This window comes from Eucyclogobius newberryi, unplaced genomic scaffold (assembly GCF_026437365.1).
Source record: "Eucyclogobius newberryi isolate DKJ021-1_F unplaced genomic scaffold, fEucNew1.0.hap1 SCAF_3, whole genome shotgun sequence".
In the NCBI taxonomy this organism is placed as follows: domain Eukaryota; kingdom Metazoa; phylum Chordata; class Actinopteri; order Gobiiformes; family Gobiidae; genus Eucyclogobius; species Eucyclogobius newberryi.
In genome coordinates this window covers 32,508,482-32,523,825 of record NW_027315945.1, presented here as the reverse complement: position 1 = coordinate 32,523,825, position 15,344 = coordinate 32,508,482, and the positions used below count along the sequence as shown (strand labels likewise).

The following is a 15,344-nucleotide window of genomic DNA, read 5'->3' as shown; positions in this document are numbered from 1 at the left end:
TATTTCAGAATAACACCTTTTAGTGTGTAAACAACATTTATTAAAACACAAGTTTTACAAACAGAAAATAAAAACAAAATGTCTTTAAAACAAGTTGATGCTGTTTGATTACGGTTTGACGACCTCCTTCTTCACTTTGAGGAACTCGGCCGTGTTAGAGAAATACTTCTGGTTGGCCTCAGCCACCTTCTTCTCTGCAGCTTGTGGGTTCACGATCTCCAGCCCCTGTAAAATAATCAGAGTGATCTTTGTTTGATCAGCTGAATCTGCTGAATGGAGAACAAACAAATGCACTTGTACCTGTAAAGGAGTGAAGGCCACGCTGGAGCTGATTCCAGAGGACCGGTCTCTGACTGTGGACTTTCCTCCGTACGTCATGCTCTGCTTCTGTAACGTCCTCTGCAGATGAAACTGTCCAGTTAGACACAAACCAGAGAAAGGAGAAAACCTCCCAAACACATTGTTCTGCAGAGCTCACCTGCAGCGATTTGGAGATTCTGGCCTTCGTGGCCTCATTGACCTGAGCTTGTCGGACACGCCCACTGCCACTTTTCCCCAACTGACCCAGACTGAAGCCCAGGTCCTCCTGATAAGCATCGTCTTCAATCTCGGCAAAGGTCATTCTGTTAGCGTGTTTCCTGATCTCGGTCAGTCCAAGTCGCTCCTTCATCTTTCGATACCTTCACAAACAGAAAGCTTCCTTAAGTGATCCGAACAGAAGCAATGACTTGAACCACACAGCAGGTTTTAATATTCACCTCCTTCCTCCTCTCTTCTTCCTCTGTCCGTCCAGGGGGGCCGGGAGGGGCTTGACCTGCTTCACCGGCGGCGGCTCTTGCCATTTGTCAAATTTTCTCTCAATCTCTTCTTTGAGATCGTAACCAACCTGCACAAATGTGAGTTAGAGACAGCAAGATCATTTTAGTTTAGTTTTGTTCAAATCAACTATAGTTTAAATAAATCTAAAGCAGCTTATGTTTGGTGTGCTCTCACTTTTCCATCAGAGCTCTCGTGAAAACCGTCCACTCGCGACGCCAGAGTGCACTTTGCGGACACGAGACGAGCGGCTTTCCTCCTCAGATCCTGACCACACAAAAAAACAGACGGTGAAACGTCAGCTCGGCACGTGAAGAGTTTAAAAAGCCCAACATGACTTCACTCACGGGGGGCAGAGACTGAACGACGTCACAGTGGTAAATGAAGCCAGTGTGCGGCAGCAGAGACGTGCTGCTGAAGCCAGACAGGGTCCTCCTCTGCGCGCCGAGCAGCATGAGATTACACGCGGGCATTTTGGACAGGTTTGTGAGTCCTCCAGCGATGCCTACGACAAAGGACCACAAACAGAAGACATCGTAACAACGCAAGACCTGGTAATTCATCGTTTGTAAAGTCCATGCAAACCACACAAACGCACAAGAACGCTCCACAATAGAAGCTAGAATAAATCAATATAATAATGCGTTAAAATGCACCAGAATACGGGAAATGACACAGTGATTTATGACGTTTTTTCTTCCTCTGATTTGCTTCAGTCTGTCTTTAACACTTAAGATTAATTAATGTTAAAATGGAGCAATCTGTAGCCTCCTTCGTTTTTTTTTCTTTAGTTCAGGTCACCCGCTCGTCTCTACGGAGATGCCATTGCTTTGCCCTGAAAGTTCCGCAGTAAAAGGCATTAAACACATCTATCTCCATGGAGACAAGGAGGTGACTGGCCTGGTAACTGGGCAGATCTGTGAATGTGAAGAGTCATTTCCCCCAGTTTTTCCAATTATTTTTGAGCGATGAGAAACTTATAACTGGAAACATGCTACGTTTAAAGCCAGTGTGGAGCATTCCAGCTAAAGCAAACCAGATAATGAAGTGGCAACAAGGTTTGAGGACTTTTAAAAAAATGATTTATTATTCGTATGTATTAATAACAAACAAGCTAATAATAAAAACTGCATGCATTTATTTAAACTGTTTTTAAAAAGGTGACGAGGTAACACTTTTGTAAGTACTAATATTTCTGCCGAGTCATATTGTGTTTTATTGTGATTTTACTGGAAAACACTTGTAAATACTTTGATTAGTCATAGATTTTCTTACCCATGATCTTTGCCGCCGTGGACGCGCCCACAATGATTGACAGATTCGGGGCGATGAAGGACATCCTGGACTCCACGTACTCGTAGATCCTGTGTTTCGATTGGTTCAGCTCCAGCGCCATGTCGCACGCCTCCTCCAGCTGCTTCAGTTCCTCCTCCGTGAGCAACGACCTGTAAAGCAAAAGGCAACGTTGAGCTCGTCGTCGTGGTCGCCGTCGCTCGCCATCATTAGACCGCGACACTCACCCCTGCGTGGTCGAGGCGGTCACGCTCACGACCATGATCGTGGCGTTGGTGAGGATTTGCTGCAGTATCACGTTGTTCTTGCACTTTTCCAAATTGTTTCCGAGTTCCTGAACAGAGAACCAAACGTTAAATGTGTTGGTGTAACCGCGGAAACAGGAGCGCGACGACAGATTGTGCTTTACCTTCACAGTGCGAATATAATCTAAAGAATCTGGGACCAGAGACTCGAGCTCCGGAAACCTTTTGGAGTATTTGTCTCGTGTAAACTTGTGAATAATATCTGAAAATACAAAAATGACACGTACAATGACGAGACGAGCGCAGGGTTTTTAATGCGGGACAGTTCAGAATCACGTACTCAGCTCGTTGTCGATCTCTACGGTCAGATTATTGGCGGCCACGATGAGTTTGTATTCTGGATCCGATTCCACTGGGCCAGAGACTGAAACCACAATGAAAAGCTTTAATAATTAGCATTAAATCGATGGCGTTGAAAGATTAAAACGGAGGGCAAAACTCACCTTCTGAATTATTGCGCTGTTTTCCAATGTAGTCGGAGATTTTATCGATGATTTCTGAAAACTGAAGAAACAAAAAGGTGAATCAGCAAGTGAAACAAAACACATGATTCTTCAACCTTTTTTTTTTAAATCATCAGAACTTTAGGATGAGGCATTATTCATACAGAGATCGACTGATATGAGGAGGTATTTTAGGGTTGGTAGCCAATTTTCATAATTAAAAAAAAAAAAGCTTATTTTAAATGACTACAAAACTGTGCATTGCTCTACATGACTAAAATATAACGGAAATATAATAATACAAAATCAATATAAATGATATTCTGACAACCATAACCCTGTTTTACCATTGACTAAAAACAGAGCAGTGTTTTTACATTTTCAGGAGCTCGTTCTTTGCACTTAAGTGTTCACATAAAGCTTTAGGTTTTTCTTTAATGCAGTTAACCAAACCAAACATTGGCAGGAGATTTAAGTGTAAATATCGTCAAAAATTCCCAAATTCAAGACAGTGGAGTAATTGAGAAGATTTGCCAGATTAAACGTATCGTATAGTATATTAGGATGTTTTATGTGTTTTTTGTTTTGTTTTGATTAAAACGTTCCTGGCTCTGTTGTGTGAATGACACGAGTGAAGCGTTTTGCCCAAGAACGGAACAATATGAACGGGCTCAAGCTGAATTCAAAGCGTCGACATCATCGAGCTTTAAGAGAACCACTTTCCCGTCGGCGAGAGACTCTGTTTGAGGAGACGGACCTGTTTGCTGTTACGTAGTTTGGCGATGGACGTGACGCTCTCCGCTTTACTGTAGTCCACCTCCATCTCGTCCTCCGCGATGTCCTCCAGGCCCCCGCCGGCCCTCTGCACGCAATCGCCATCTTCATCCCCCTCCTCGTCCTCTGGATACAGCCCGTCCTCGTCCCCGGCCTCCTCCAAATCGGCCAAGAGCTCGTCCGCCAGAGACATCCTCTGCACGAGCGCAAAAAGAGTCATTTTACGGGAAAGAAATATCATTGTCACGCAAAAGACGCAGGGTTTAGAGAGGAAAAAATATGTAAAATGTACTTTCACGAGCTTTTATCCATGTTGTAACGATTTTGCCTCATCCTAAACTTGCTCAATGTTGTATTGTGATTGATTGTATTTGAATAATTCAGTATTAACCTGCATTAGAGGCTTGAGTGCACAAAAAAATAAGTCTTCACCAGACCCCTATGCCCGCCCACTTCACTGTACTTATGATTTAGTCTTTTTTATTTCATTATTATATTCGATCAATAAAGTAAATAAAGATCTGTTTTTCAGTATAGAACAGGAAGTCAGTGAACCCGTTTCTATTATTAAGACGTTTTAGATCGTGTTGCAGTTCACAAATAATTAAATGTAATATACCGATTTTTGTACGTTGTAGTTTCAATTAAAAACCAAAATGTCTTCTTTTTAAGTCCGTGCAGTCAAGATATTTCTATTCCAAAGCAAAAACGAGCAAGAAAAATTAAAATAATTCACAAAAATGAACACCTTGACATCAACATGTTTTAGTTTCACTTGATTTTCAGCAACAACACGTAGAGTATTTGAGTTATGTTTGCGTGAATTTCATAAACCGCAGAAGAAGCAGATCACAAACAAACCGCAGGCTCGTGCTAAGCTAACGTTAGCAAACGTTGGTGAAGATAAAACAGATAAAACTCCACAAAACTCACCTCCGAGGTCAAGTCTGGCCTAAGCTACGAAATGCAGGTCGACTTAAAAAGAATAAAACCTTAAATAAGAGAAGAATAAAATCCTTTCCTTTAGTGTTGAAAGATTACAGCAGCTGCGTTTGATTTAACCAGGGCTGAATGGTCGCACGATCAATACGTCGTCATGGTTGCAATGAACCATGGGAAATGTAGTTCATTAATACAAACTGCGTTACGTAGGTTTGTAATGACGACGAGTACAAATGAAGCAATTTATTGATACAGAAATAATTTTCCATCTGACTGTTTTATTCCCCTTTTATACACGCCCTTTAAAATCATTTGAAACAATACAGGTTTGAAACCAACGTTTAACAGACTAATGGACTGGTTTTATCTGGATTGTATGAAGAGATCAAAATAACTAATACACAAAATATCTAATGATATTATTTACGTATGAAATTATTCAGTTTTCATGCTAAACTACTATTATAGTCCTTAAACAAGCTAAACAGAGACTCGACAGCTCCATGATGTAAAGACATGGTAAATGAAGACCTAACATACTTCCATACACATTATATTAATAAGTTAAATTATACAAAATACTTTTGCAATTATGATGTCTTGGAAAATATCTCTATTTGTTAAGGAAAGTTTGTGAAGATGCATTCCGTCCCAAAATAAGCAATGTACCTAGAATGGCAACGCAACTAAACTGAATAAATAGTTAAAATGAATAAATATTGCATAATTTAATAAATAATATAATAAATAGTAAAGTAGTGTGCAGAGACTTATTTTAAAGAAACTGTTTTGCCGTGCAGTCTAACAATATAGTTAAAGAAACCAGTTTTAAAACAGTTTTAGATACATTTGCAGGATGAGATTTGTACAATGTGTATTTATAAATACAGTGAAGGGATTTCGTTCACGACTGCATCCTACAAGAACAGAATGACAACAATCAAAACCCTTTAGGAAATGAGAGGTGTCAACATGGACACATGAAAGAAAAAATCCACACACCTGGAATATAATATACAAATGTAACATAAAAGGTGAAGCCTGAAAAATATTGGCTGGTTCAGCAGGACTCCCGGTGCATAGCTGTCAAATCTGTGTCAGATTTTACAAACTCCAGGCTCTTCCAGACTCTGAGCTCAGCTGCGTTTACAGTCACCTCTGTAAACACACAGACTGAGCTCTGCAGACCATCATACAAAATCCTGTTGCCGGTAAAACCTGGACTGTGTCCAGCTCTTACGGGAGTCTTTTCCTTCAGGTGCTTTTCAATATAAAAATAGCCTCTGGTAAATGGCTGGTAGTTTGAGTTTAGCTCAAAGTGCTGCTCCTCGTGTGGCCTCAGACTAAGTGAGGGTCGTCCGCTGGGCTGACAGTGAAACGAGACGATGTCACTGTGTTTGTTCCGAGAGGGGACCTGGGTTTGGGTTTGATGGAGTAATCTTCTTTTCTTTTGGAGTCCTTGCGTTTAGCATTTGGCCCTTTAAAGAATAATGTAATAAGATGGTTAACATAAAAGTATATACAAAACAAGATAACATTTTAATACAACAAAGTGTGACAATGAAACGCGCAAGGATGAAAAAAACTGCAGCTCCATCTGCCCTTTTGAAGTGCTACAACATTACATAACTGTCTATTTTAGCTACAGTGCATCAGTTTGTAGAGGAGAAAGAACAGAATGTAAACTTGAAGCGATCGGTGCGATATGGACTTACCCCGAACATCCAGCTTAGAGTTTCTGACAGTGACAGGGGCTGGACCTGTCGGAGTCGTGACACTCAGTTCATTGGTCGGAGTTTCCTGTTATAACAAGAGAAAGACGTCAGGCGATTTATGGGTTAACTGTGTTTTTGAGTGAATATCAAGTGTACCTGATCAAATAGATAAATGGTGACATCATCAAAAAAGGACACATTTCTTCCTATGTCCCTCTGTCTGTCCAGCGGCTCTTTAGGTGACTTCAGCAGACTCCTCAGGCCCACGCGTTTGTCTGTGTCTGTCTCCATCACCACAATGACTCGTCTGGAGCGCTCGTCCTCCTGCTCGTCCTCCTCGTCTTCGTCCTGGTCGCTGCCCGGGGACAGGCCTCTCCGGCGCCCGAGGCGGCTCCCAATCGGTCCATCTCTGAAGCCTTTCCCCGTCGGAGGGAGAGTCACAGCAAGAGGAGGGAGTGCCAGGGACAAACGCGCTAACTTGGCTAGCATAATAAGATTGACATTTTAATACTGAATAAACACTAGATAGACAATACTAAATCATTTGTTGAATGTATACCTTTCATTGCCTGGTTTGTCGTCTGTTGCGTTGGTGTAATTTCAGGCTGATCTATCACAGTGAGTGGCTCAGGTTGATTCTCCTCAGATGGCTCTTCACCCAGTTCAGCGCTTGAAACTGCTTCAAGGTTTTCTTGGCTACATCAGAACATTTCAAATATATATATATATATATATATATATATATATATATATATATATATATATATATATATATATATATATATGTATATATATTTTAAAAGGTAACAGCATGAGACAACTTTTATACTTCAGAAATCATTCCTACCTTTCCTCATCTTCTTGTGGGTCATTGACCACTTCTCCATTGCTTTCACTTTCTGCAGTTTCTGCAATTTGCTCTTCCCATGTCCGCGAATCCACTGTGTCCTTAATGGTCTCCGCTAAAAGCATGTTTGTCTTCACATTCTCACTGAGTGAAAATTGTAGGCGTTCCTCACAAATCTAAAACAATACAAATTATATTTAGAGTCACATCAGGAGGCATTAACGCAAGCTTGAATTAGGGCTGGATACCTTAAATAAAGAAATTATTCCTGTTTTTCATAGAATATCTAGAAAACAATGCAGGAAAAGTATAAAATACTATTTCTTCGAGCAAAAGCATTAGTTTTAGGCTGGATTCACACTTGCAGTCTAAAACTGCACACACAGTTTCCTGTATTAAAATATTTTCATTGCTAAAAGTGTCTAAAAGGAGCTTTTACCAGTACCCAGCCCTTTTTTAAACGCTAATGAACTCACCTGCATCATAAGGCCATTCATTGTCTTCGCACGAGAGCTCTTGTCTTTGACCTCGTCAGACACCATGTTGGACGTCTCCTCACTTTCCTCTTGTTCCACTTGTGTAGACTCTTCTGAAGCTGTGCCACAGACTTCTTCACAGCCATCTGCAGTTCTTCCATTACGATCAGGACTTTTCCTCAATGACTCCAATAGCTCCAGATTTCCCAGAAAAAGATCTTCTTCATCGCCAGAAATACAACACAATTTTTCAAGTTTTTCAAAATCCTCCAAAGCTTCCTCGTCCAAGTCTTTCCACTCAGAAATCATAAGTTTGGGGATCGTGTTCACATCTTGTTGCGTAACATCAGGCGATGTTTTATGGACTGTGTTGCTTTGTGAGTCCTCATTTTTGGACGTCGGTGCTGGCTCGTGGCTTAGTTTATTATGCACAGGAGAGATTACTTTAGTTTGAGTTGTAGCGGATGATTCTGGGACTTCTACGCTGTGAGCTGTAGAGATATATGAGTGTGTCTCTGTGCTGGCTGCAAGCTGGTCTAGATTCATGTTCGTAATAAACTCCTCGCTGACAGATGGCGGCGGGCTGGGGAACGAGTCGTCCAAACTTTTCTCATCCTGCACGTCAAGGTCAATGCTCTGCGGAGGACTGGGAAAATCGACCGAGCTAAAATTGTCCTGCGACGGCTCCGAAACGTCCTGCATTCTTACATTACGGGGTTGAAATTCAAAGGACATGTCTCTGTAGCCTTCCTTTGAATTCCCCCTTGCGACATCGCCCTCATCACACTGTTTCCCTGGGCTCGTGTCAAGCTTAACATCTTTGGCATTTTCAATTCCTTGCAGGTTGTCCTCGTCCGTCTGTCGGACAAAGACGGATATTCTTGTCACGTCACTGATTTCACTTAAAACCTGCTCTTCGTTGTGATTGCAACTCCGAGGCCACTGATTGAAATTGTGATTTTCTGTGTCTGTAGATTCCCGCTCACTGTCTTGACCCTCTATAATCCTCCGCCCTCTTCCCATAATCTCTCTCTCCGGGATTTCAATGTTCTCGACTTCTTCGACTTCTTCTTCCTCGTTTTCCTGCAAGTTACTGCTGTACAACAGTTCCTCCATATTTTCTTCCTGTTGCACATCCAAAACCTGCTCAACTCGCTGCTCCCACTCGACGCCACTTGTGTCACGTCCTTGTATTTCATGGTTGCTCGCATCTTCAACCTCCTCTAACGCGGCTGGATGGGGCTCACTTCCGGCCAGCTCGTCGTTCTCCTCCCAGAATTCCTCACAGATAACTATCCTTTCCCTCACTCCCCACTCTGCGTCACTGAACCCCGTGAACATTTCAGATTTGAGCTCGGCGTCTTGGGCCCGTTTCTCCGGGGAGGCCCACTGGTCGTTCTCGTCCGGGCGCGAGCGCGGTTTTTGCTCTGAAAAGCGGTGGCAATCCAACTCTCCCTTGACGACTCCGCTCCCCGTCTCGTCCTCCTCGGCTTGGCTGGAAAGTGACCTCCGATTTTCCTCGTCTTTGTCAACAGAGCCGTCCCTCCACATCTCCGCTCGTCTGTGAGGAGACGTAGCCGCCGTATTGCTGCCACCTGCCTCTTTTGTGTCTAAAAGGCCATCACCGCTGTAGGAGCAAGGTTGATCTGTTGAGCTTACTTCTTTGTGATTCATTTCTACACTTTCGTTATCATCCGTTATCAACAAATTGGCCTCATCTTGAATGTCACAAATCTTCAGCTCTACTTCAAGTATGTCTTGTGTACATTTCAGCTTGTTTACACATGAAATGCCATTATCTTCATACTCTTTATCAATTAAAATATGCTCCTTTGCGCGATCTATCAAATCATTCATCTCTATGTCGCTCTTTGACTGTGACTTGGAATAGAGTTCAGAAGATCCGTGAGTTTTGCTGTCCGATATCTGACAAATTAAGCTCTCTGTGAAGTGGTTTTCTTTGGGAAAGTCATCGCTGGCGTGTAGCTCTTTCAGGGACTCGTCATCTAGTTTAGAAAGTAACTTGTCGATAAACTCTGCACATTCCTTGGTTTGCTGATCTTCATTCGGACCAGTTTTGTTCAGGAAAATACCACAATCGTCCCTTTGTGTAGTTGACAGTCCTTTAATTATTTGGTCACCGTCCTCAAAAACGCCATGTTCGGATTCTGACTTATCAAATTTATACACACGTTTTAGAGGACTTTTTTCGGCTAAGTCTTCTTCAATGCGTTCCTCTATTCCACTCAGGCCCGTCCCTCTCCCGTTGCAAGGCCTGGACGCCAGCGAACCATCGCTGCTGCTCCTCTTGGTCGCGTCCCCTTCCCAGTCGCTGTCAGAGAAATAAGCAGAGTCGCGGTGCAGTGTTTGGGCTCCCAGAGGTCTACCTCCTCCGGACCAAGAATCGCTGGGTGTTAGACCTCCTGCTGAACTGGAAGTCATCGGCGAAAGGACGGAATCGGACGGAGTCATAAGGGACGAAGAGAAATCTGGAGTGGAAGGAGTGCAGGCATCGGACGTGACAAGATAACAGTCGATATTTTCACTTTCTCTGCAGGACAAAGACTCGTTATCGTTTTGGACAATGTCTCTTGTTGTATCGTCAAGCTGTTCCTCTGGCTTCGGGCTTGTACCATTTTTAACGACTTCGCCGTTGCCTACGAGAGGGTCACTTGTGAGAAGCAGCTCATTCATTCGCATAATAACGGTATCCGATTCCTCCGCGAGTAGTTTTTCCCTGTCTCCTCCTCTGGCAGGTAAAGCAGGTGCCTCAGAGCTGTCCTCGTCTTTGTCCGGACTAGAAACTGTTTGGTTGTGCAGAAGACCGTTTTTTGGCATGATTTCCGAGAAGACAAAATCGTCGGACTGGCAGTGAGAGGCTTCGTTACTTTCCTGATTTTCGTTTGGAATATTTGAAGCGATGTGAAGTAGAGGGATGTCCGGTTTGACGGAAATCTTAACCTCGCTTTTTTTTGCACGTTTGGTCACTTGGGCGTAGATGGCTTCCGTGTGTGTGTCATCCTTGCCTTTGTTGGTCTGAAAACGTATGGTCTGTGCCACGTCCGGGTTCAAGCATATCGTCTCGTACTCTGGCGATAAAAGCGTTGGCGAATGTTCTACCTCCTGCGCGTTGGTTGTTGCATTTTGTCTGGACATGATCTCGGTCAAGAACGTTTCCGCCGACTGAATCTCTTTCAAGAACTCTTCCCTTGTCATTTCGGTTTGTTTTGGTTCATCCTGCTGCTTTTCCGTTGTCATATCGGAGAGGAGTGATCTGGAACGTGGCATACCTTTTGAATAAACCCCCTCTGCTTCTTTATGCAATGTTTCTTCAGAAGAATGAGGGTGCAACCTGGGACCACCTGGGTACAGATATTTAACTGAGTCATTGTTACTGGACTCATCTTCTACATTTATTTCAATGCTTCCTGTATTTACTTCAGTCAAGAATAAATCGCCTTGGCATGGATCATTCACGACAGCTCCTTCGTCCGTGGTCGTTCTGTTACTTTGCCCGGACAATTCAGTTAAAAGCGATTGGGAGCGCCTCATACCACGATTCGGTAAAACAAAATTCCCCCAACTTTCACGCTTGTCCTCCTCTGACGAAACCTCTGATTTGGACTTGCTCGCTTCCGTCACCGTCGATATCTCGGTAAGAAATAGGTGCATGGGTGATTTTCTCGCTGCGGCTTGGAGTTCCGCATCCTCTTTCCAAATTGCTGGCAGGATCGTGTCGAGGCGGGACTGCGTTCTCTTCATGCCGCGAGAAAACTGCTCCGAAGAGGACGGGTCTGCGTCTTCGGACAAACTGGAGTGAGCGATAGTCGTGCCACCAAACTTGTCCGGCGAACCGAAAGGTGAATCGTCCTCGTCTGAGTAAGTCGGACTTGACGACGACTGCCTTTCAAGGTCTTGGTCTTGCGGTCGCGAGATGTTACGGTAAATGGGGCGGAGCGGGTTTTCGCGGCGCATGGGAGATTCAAAGTTTTTAGCGCGCGAATGACTTGCTTCTTTAGCGTTATACCTCATGTTGCCATCGCGTTCAGATAAATCACTAGTTAGCGGGTCTCTTGTGGATTGCGCTCTGTATCGGGAGTATGAGTCAATATTGTTGTAGCATTGTTTGGAGTGCGGCGGCAGAGGTTGCGAGCACATGGGGTAAATTGGATGGCTGGATGGGGGCAGGGAGGGCGACAGAGAGGGCGAGGGCGGTAAAGCTTGTCTGGTGCGATGAAGCCCTAAGTGATCGAAAGCGGACGGCGGGCAGCTGCTGACGACGTGAAGGGGATCAGTTTCGATCTTCCCGCTCATGTTATAGTGGGGCAGTCCTCTGTATCCCATTGGCGGAGGGGCGGGAAGCGGGCGCGAGTGGAGCTGGCTGCCTGACGACATGGACATGGAGCGAGGTTTCGGGGGCAGCACTGGAGCTTGGGATGACTTGTTGTCCGCATTTTTGCCCCTGTTCTTGTCCTCGTCCTCGTCATCGCCAAGATCGACGATGGAGAAATCCGTCACTCTGCTCGACACGTCTCGAAACTCTGCCACTCCAGTTCTGGGCACTTGGATTTGTATTTCGTTCGCTCTCACTGTCTGGATGCCTTTCGCGCCGCCACATTTTTCCGAACAATACGGAACATGTTCTTTCCCTAGCATCCCGCTGCGAATTTCCACCAGCTCAACGTCACCAGGGCAGGAAGAATTGGTGCGCGTTGTGGACTTCACCTTAAGCGTTGGCGACCTGTCTTGAGGTGTATGCTCTTCTAATCTGATGTAGTATTCACTGGCGAGGGAGGGGCTTCGAGCGCTTATTACAGGTACAACAGTGGGCGTGTCCAGTGACTGTCTGTGATTACCGCTCGCGTTCGGGATTGGCTGAGGGGGAGGGAGTTGTTTATAGCCTCTTCTCGCGTGTGCTTTCTCCCAAAAATACTCAAAGTTCAGGCCTTTGCTGGTTTCTGTGACGGTCAGGATGTCGTCCAGTTCCGTGGACGTTGGCGTGATGCAGTTCCCCACGGGATCCAGCAGGGGGTAAGAGTTGTCCGTGTCGTCCCTGCAGTATGCTCTGTGTCGCTCGTTGGCAGCGATCTGAAAAGCAGGCGGGCGCAGCAGATCCCAGCGTCTTTCGAACGACTCGTCGCTCTCTCCTCTCGTTCTTCTGCCCTCCTCAAACTCTTCGTCTTCCTCGTCCTCATCTCCCGCGTCTCCCCGGGATGAGGCGCCGCCCTCAGCCGCCAGCAGAGAGGAGAGGAGCAGGAAAATCTCCGCGACAGACGGCCGCTGTGACGAAGGAAGCCAGCACGACTGCATGATCTCATACCTGAAAATAGGAGAGGATAGAGTGAGTTTAATAACTGCGTGTGAAGTTCGTTATTTGTGATGATACATGCAAGTACAGCAACAAGTGAGTGTGTAGTGCTATAGTTGACTAAAGTCAAATAAAGACATGCCCTGGCGATCGATTGTTTAAATAAAGAAAACTTGAAACAGGCAAATCTATCAAAAAATTTCTGGATGTCTATGATCTGACCATGTCTATGAGTATTTATACAGAAAAGTACTAGGAAACAGTAAAATTGTATGTAAAAAGGAAGATTAAACACATCATCAGCCGATGTTGTAAAAGAAATAGTTTTGGCAAGTGTGGCCATGGATATATGAGCGTATATGAGCTCTTACCAGTAGTCTGCATGGGAGAGCTTGAGTCGGGGCTGGGCCAGAGTGATCTGCCTCTCTCTGATGACAAATGTCAGCACTTCCTCGTCGCTCAGGTGTCTGTGCGGCTGAGAACCAAACTCAAACAGCTCCCAAATCACAACTCCCAGCGACCTGAGGAGGAAACAGAGGAGTTTTAACAGAAGCTTGTATAAAAAGTAACAGTCTGACGTACTAACTTGAATATAAATGCTAACAGGTTGATAAAGGAGTTGAGGAGGTTTAAGTAATTCCTATAATCTCTCAAATAAGACAGCCAATTCATTAAAGCAAGACATAAAACATAAAACGAAGGCAAGGCAAGGCAAGTTTATTTGTAGAGCACATTTCATACACAAGGCAATTCAAAGTGCTTCACACAGCAGGAAAAATGCATTCAAATCACAAAGAAATTACAGAAACAGAAATACAATAAAATTAACTAAATTAAAAATTATCAATCCAACTGATTTTCTAAACTAATAAAATCACAAACAAAAGAGAAGAGTGCAAAGAAAAAATCCTTTCAGTCATATGCGCAGCTAAACAAAACTGTTTTTAGCTTAGATTTGAACATTGTCAGAGTAGAAGCCTGTCTCACATCTTCAGGAAGACTGTTCCAGATTTTAGCTGCATAAAACTGAAACGCAGATTCCCCATGTTTAGTCATGACTCTGGGCACCAGCAGGAGGCCGGTCCCTGAGGTCCTCAGAGTCCGAGATGGTTCATATGGCACTAACATATCCAAGATGTACTTTGGTGCTAGGCCATGGAGAGACTTGTACACAAGCAGAGCTGCTTTAAAGTCTATTCTCTGAGCCACAGGAGCCAGTGCAGAGACCTGAGAACAGGACTAATGTGATCATACTTCCTGGTTCTGGTCAGGACCCGAGCAGCAGCGTTCTGGATGTACTGCAGCTGTTTTACAGCTCGTTTGGAGAGACCAGTGAGCAGGCCGTTACAGTAGTCTAATCTACTGGAGACAAACGCGTGGATAAGTCTCTCTAAATCTGGTTTTGACACTATATTTTTGATTTTGGCAATGTTTTTTAGATGGTAAAAAGCTGCTGATGTTATTGATTTGACGTGGCTATTAAAGTTCAAGTCTGAGTCCATTATTACCCCCAGATTTCTAATTTGGTTTGTAGGTTTTAGAGCGAGACTCTGGAGGTGACCGCTAACACTTTCTCTTTGTTTCTGTGGGCCAAAAACGATTATTTCAGTCTTGTCTGAGTTCAGCTGGAGAAAGTTGTTTTGCATCCACAAACTGATCTGTTGGATGCAGTGACAGAGTGAATCTACTGGTCCATAGTCACCTGCCGATAGTGAAACATAGATCTGAGTGTCGTTTGCATTATTGTGATAGGACACATTTTCACTGCGTATCAACTGACCCAACGGCAGCATGTAGAGGTTGAACAGAAGGGGACCCAGGACTGACCCTTGGGGCACTCCACAGGTCAGGGTCATGTGGTCTGAGACACAGCTACCAATTTCAACAAAGTACTTCCTGTCTTCCAGATAGGACCTTAAACAGTTTAGGGCAGTGCCAGTGATGCCTACCCAGTCCTCTAGTCTCTGTAAGAGGATCCCATGATCGACAGTGTCAAAAGCAGCACTCAGATCTAACAGAATTAAGACTGAGGCTTTGCCCGTGTCAGTGTTCAGGCGGATGTCATTTGTCACCTTGACAAGAGCAGTCTCAGTGCTGTGATGAGGTCTAAAACCTGACTGAAAAACATCAAATGAGTTGTTTATTAAGAGGAAATCTGTGAGCTGTTGGTAAACAACCTTTTCAAGGACTTTGCCCCAAAATGGAAGATTAGAGATGGGCCGGTAATGACTCAGTACTGCGGCATCAAGACTGCTCTTCTTTAGGAGAGGCTTTATGACCGCAGTTTTCAAAGACATTGGGAATGTTCCAGATTGAAGCGACATGTTAACTATGTGAGTGAGTGGTGCTAACAAACTGTTCAGCACAGACTTTAGAAATCTGGTGGGTAACACATCAAGGCAGCATGTAGATGAACTCAGACTGG

The 15,344-nt window shown here is 44.2% G+C and overlaps 2 protein-coding genes across 2 annotated transcripts in view; both read right to left on the bottom strand.

Moving 5' to 3' along the window:
* Positions 1 to 93: 93 nt before the first annotated feature.
* prpf31 (PRP31 pre-mRNA processing factor 31 homolog (yeast)) lies at positions 94 to 4,664 on the bottom strand. The gene is made up of 13 exons (XM_072460964.1): positions 4,565 to 4,664; positions 3,615 to 3,827; positions 2,858 to 2,918; positions 2,695 to 2,778; positions 2,519 to 2,616; positions 2,337 to 2,443; positions 2,092 to 2,261; positions 1,164 to 1,321; positions 994 to 1,083; positions 759 to 886; positions 479 to 680; positions 301 to 399; positions 94 to 225 (listed from the first exon to the last, which is right to left on the bottom strand). Exons 2-13 carry the CDS (start codon positions 3,822 to 3,824, stop codon positions 109 to 111), a joined length of 1,524 nt encoding a protein of 507 aa, XP_072317065.1. The 5' UTR covers positions 3,825 to 3,827; positions 4,565 to 4,664; the 3' UTR covers positions 94 to 108.
* A 167-nt stretch (positions 4,665 to 4,831) lies between these two features.
* The window catches only part of lmtk3 (lemur tyrosine kinase 3), a 29,524-nt gene continuing 19,011 nt past the window's right edge, over positions 4,832 to 15,344 (bottom strand). Inside the window, exons 10-16 of the mRNA XM_072461468.1 lie at positions 13,291 to 13,440; positions 7,612 to 12,931; positions 7,136 to 7,311; positions 6,848 to 6,984; positions 6,445 to 6,770; positions 6,289 to 6,373; positions 4,832 to 6,051 (exon numbers count right to left, since the gene is read on the bottom strand). Coding sequence (XP_072317569.1) covers positions 5,912 to 6,051; positions 6,289 to 6,373; positions 6,445 to 6,770; positions 6,848 to 6,984; positions 7,136 to 7,311; positions 7,612 to 12,931; positions 13,291 to 13,440 — 6,334 coding nt within the window. The 3' untranslated portion in view covers positions 4,832 to 5,911. The remainder of the gene's footprint in view (positions 6,052 to 6,288; positions 6,374 to 6,444; positions 6,771 to 6,847; positions 6,985 to 7,135; positions 7,312 to 7,611; positions 12,932 to 13,290; positions 13,441 to 15,344) is intronic.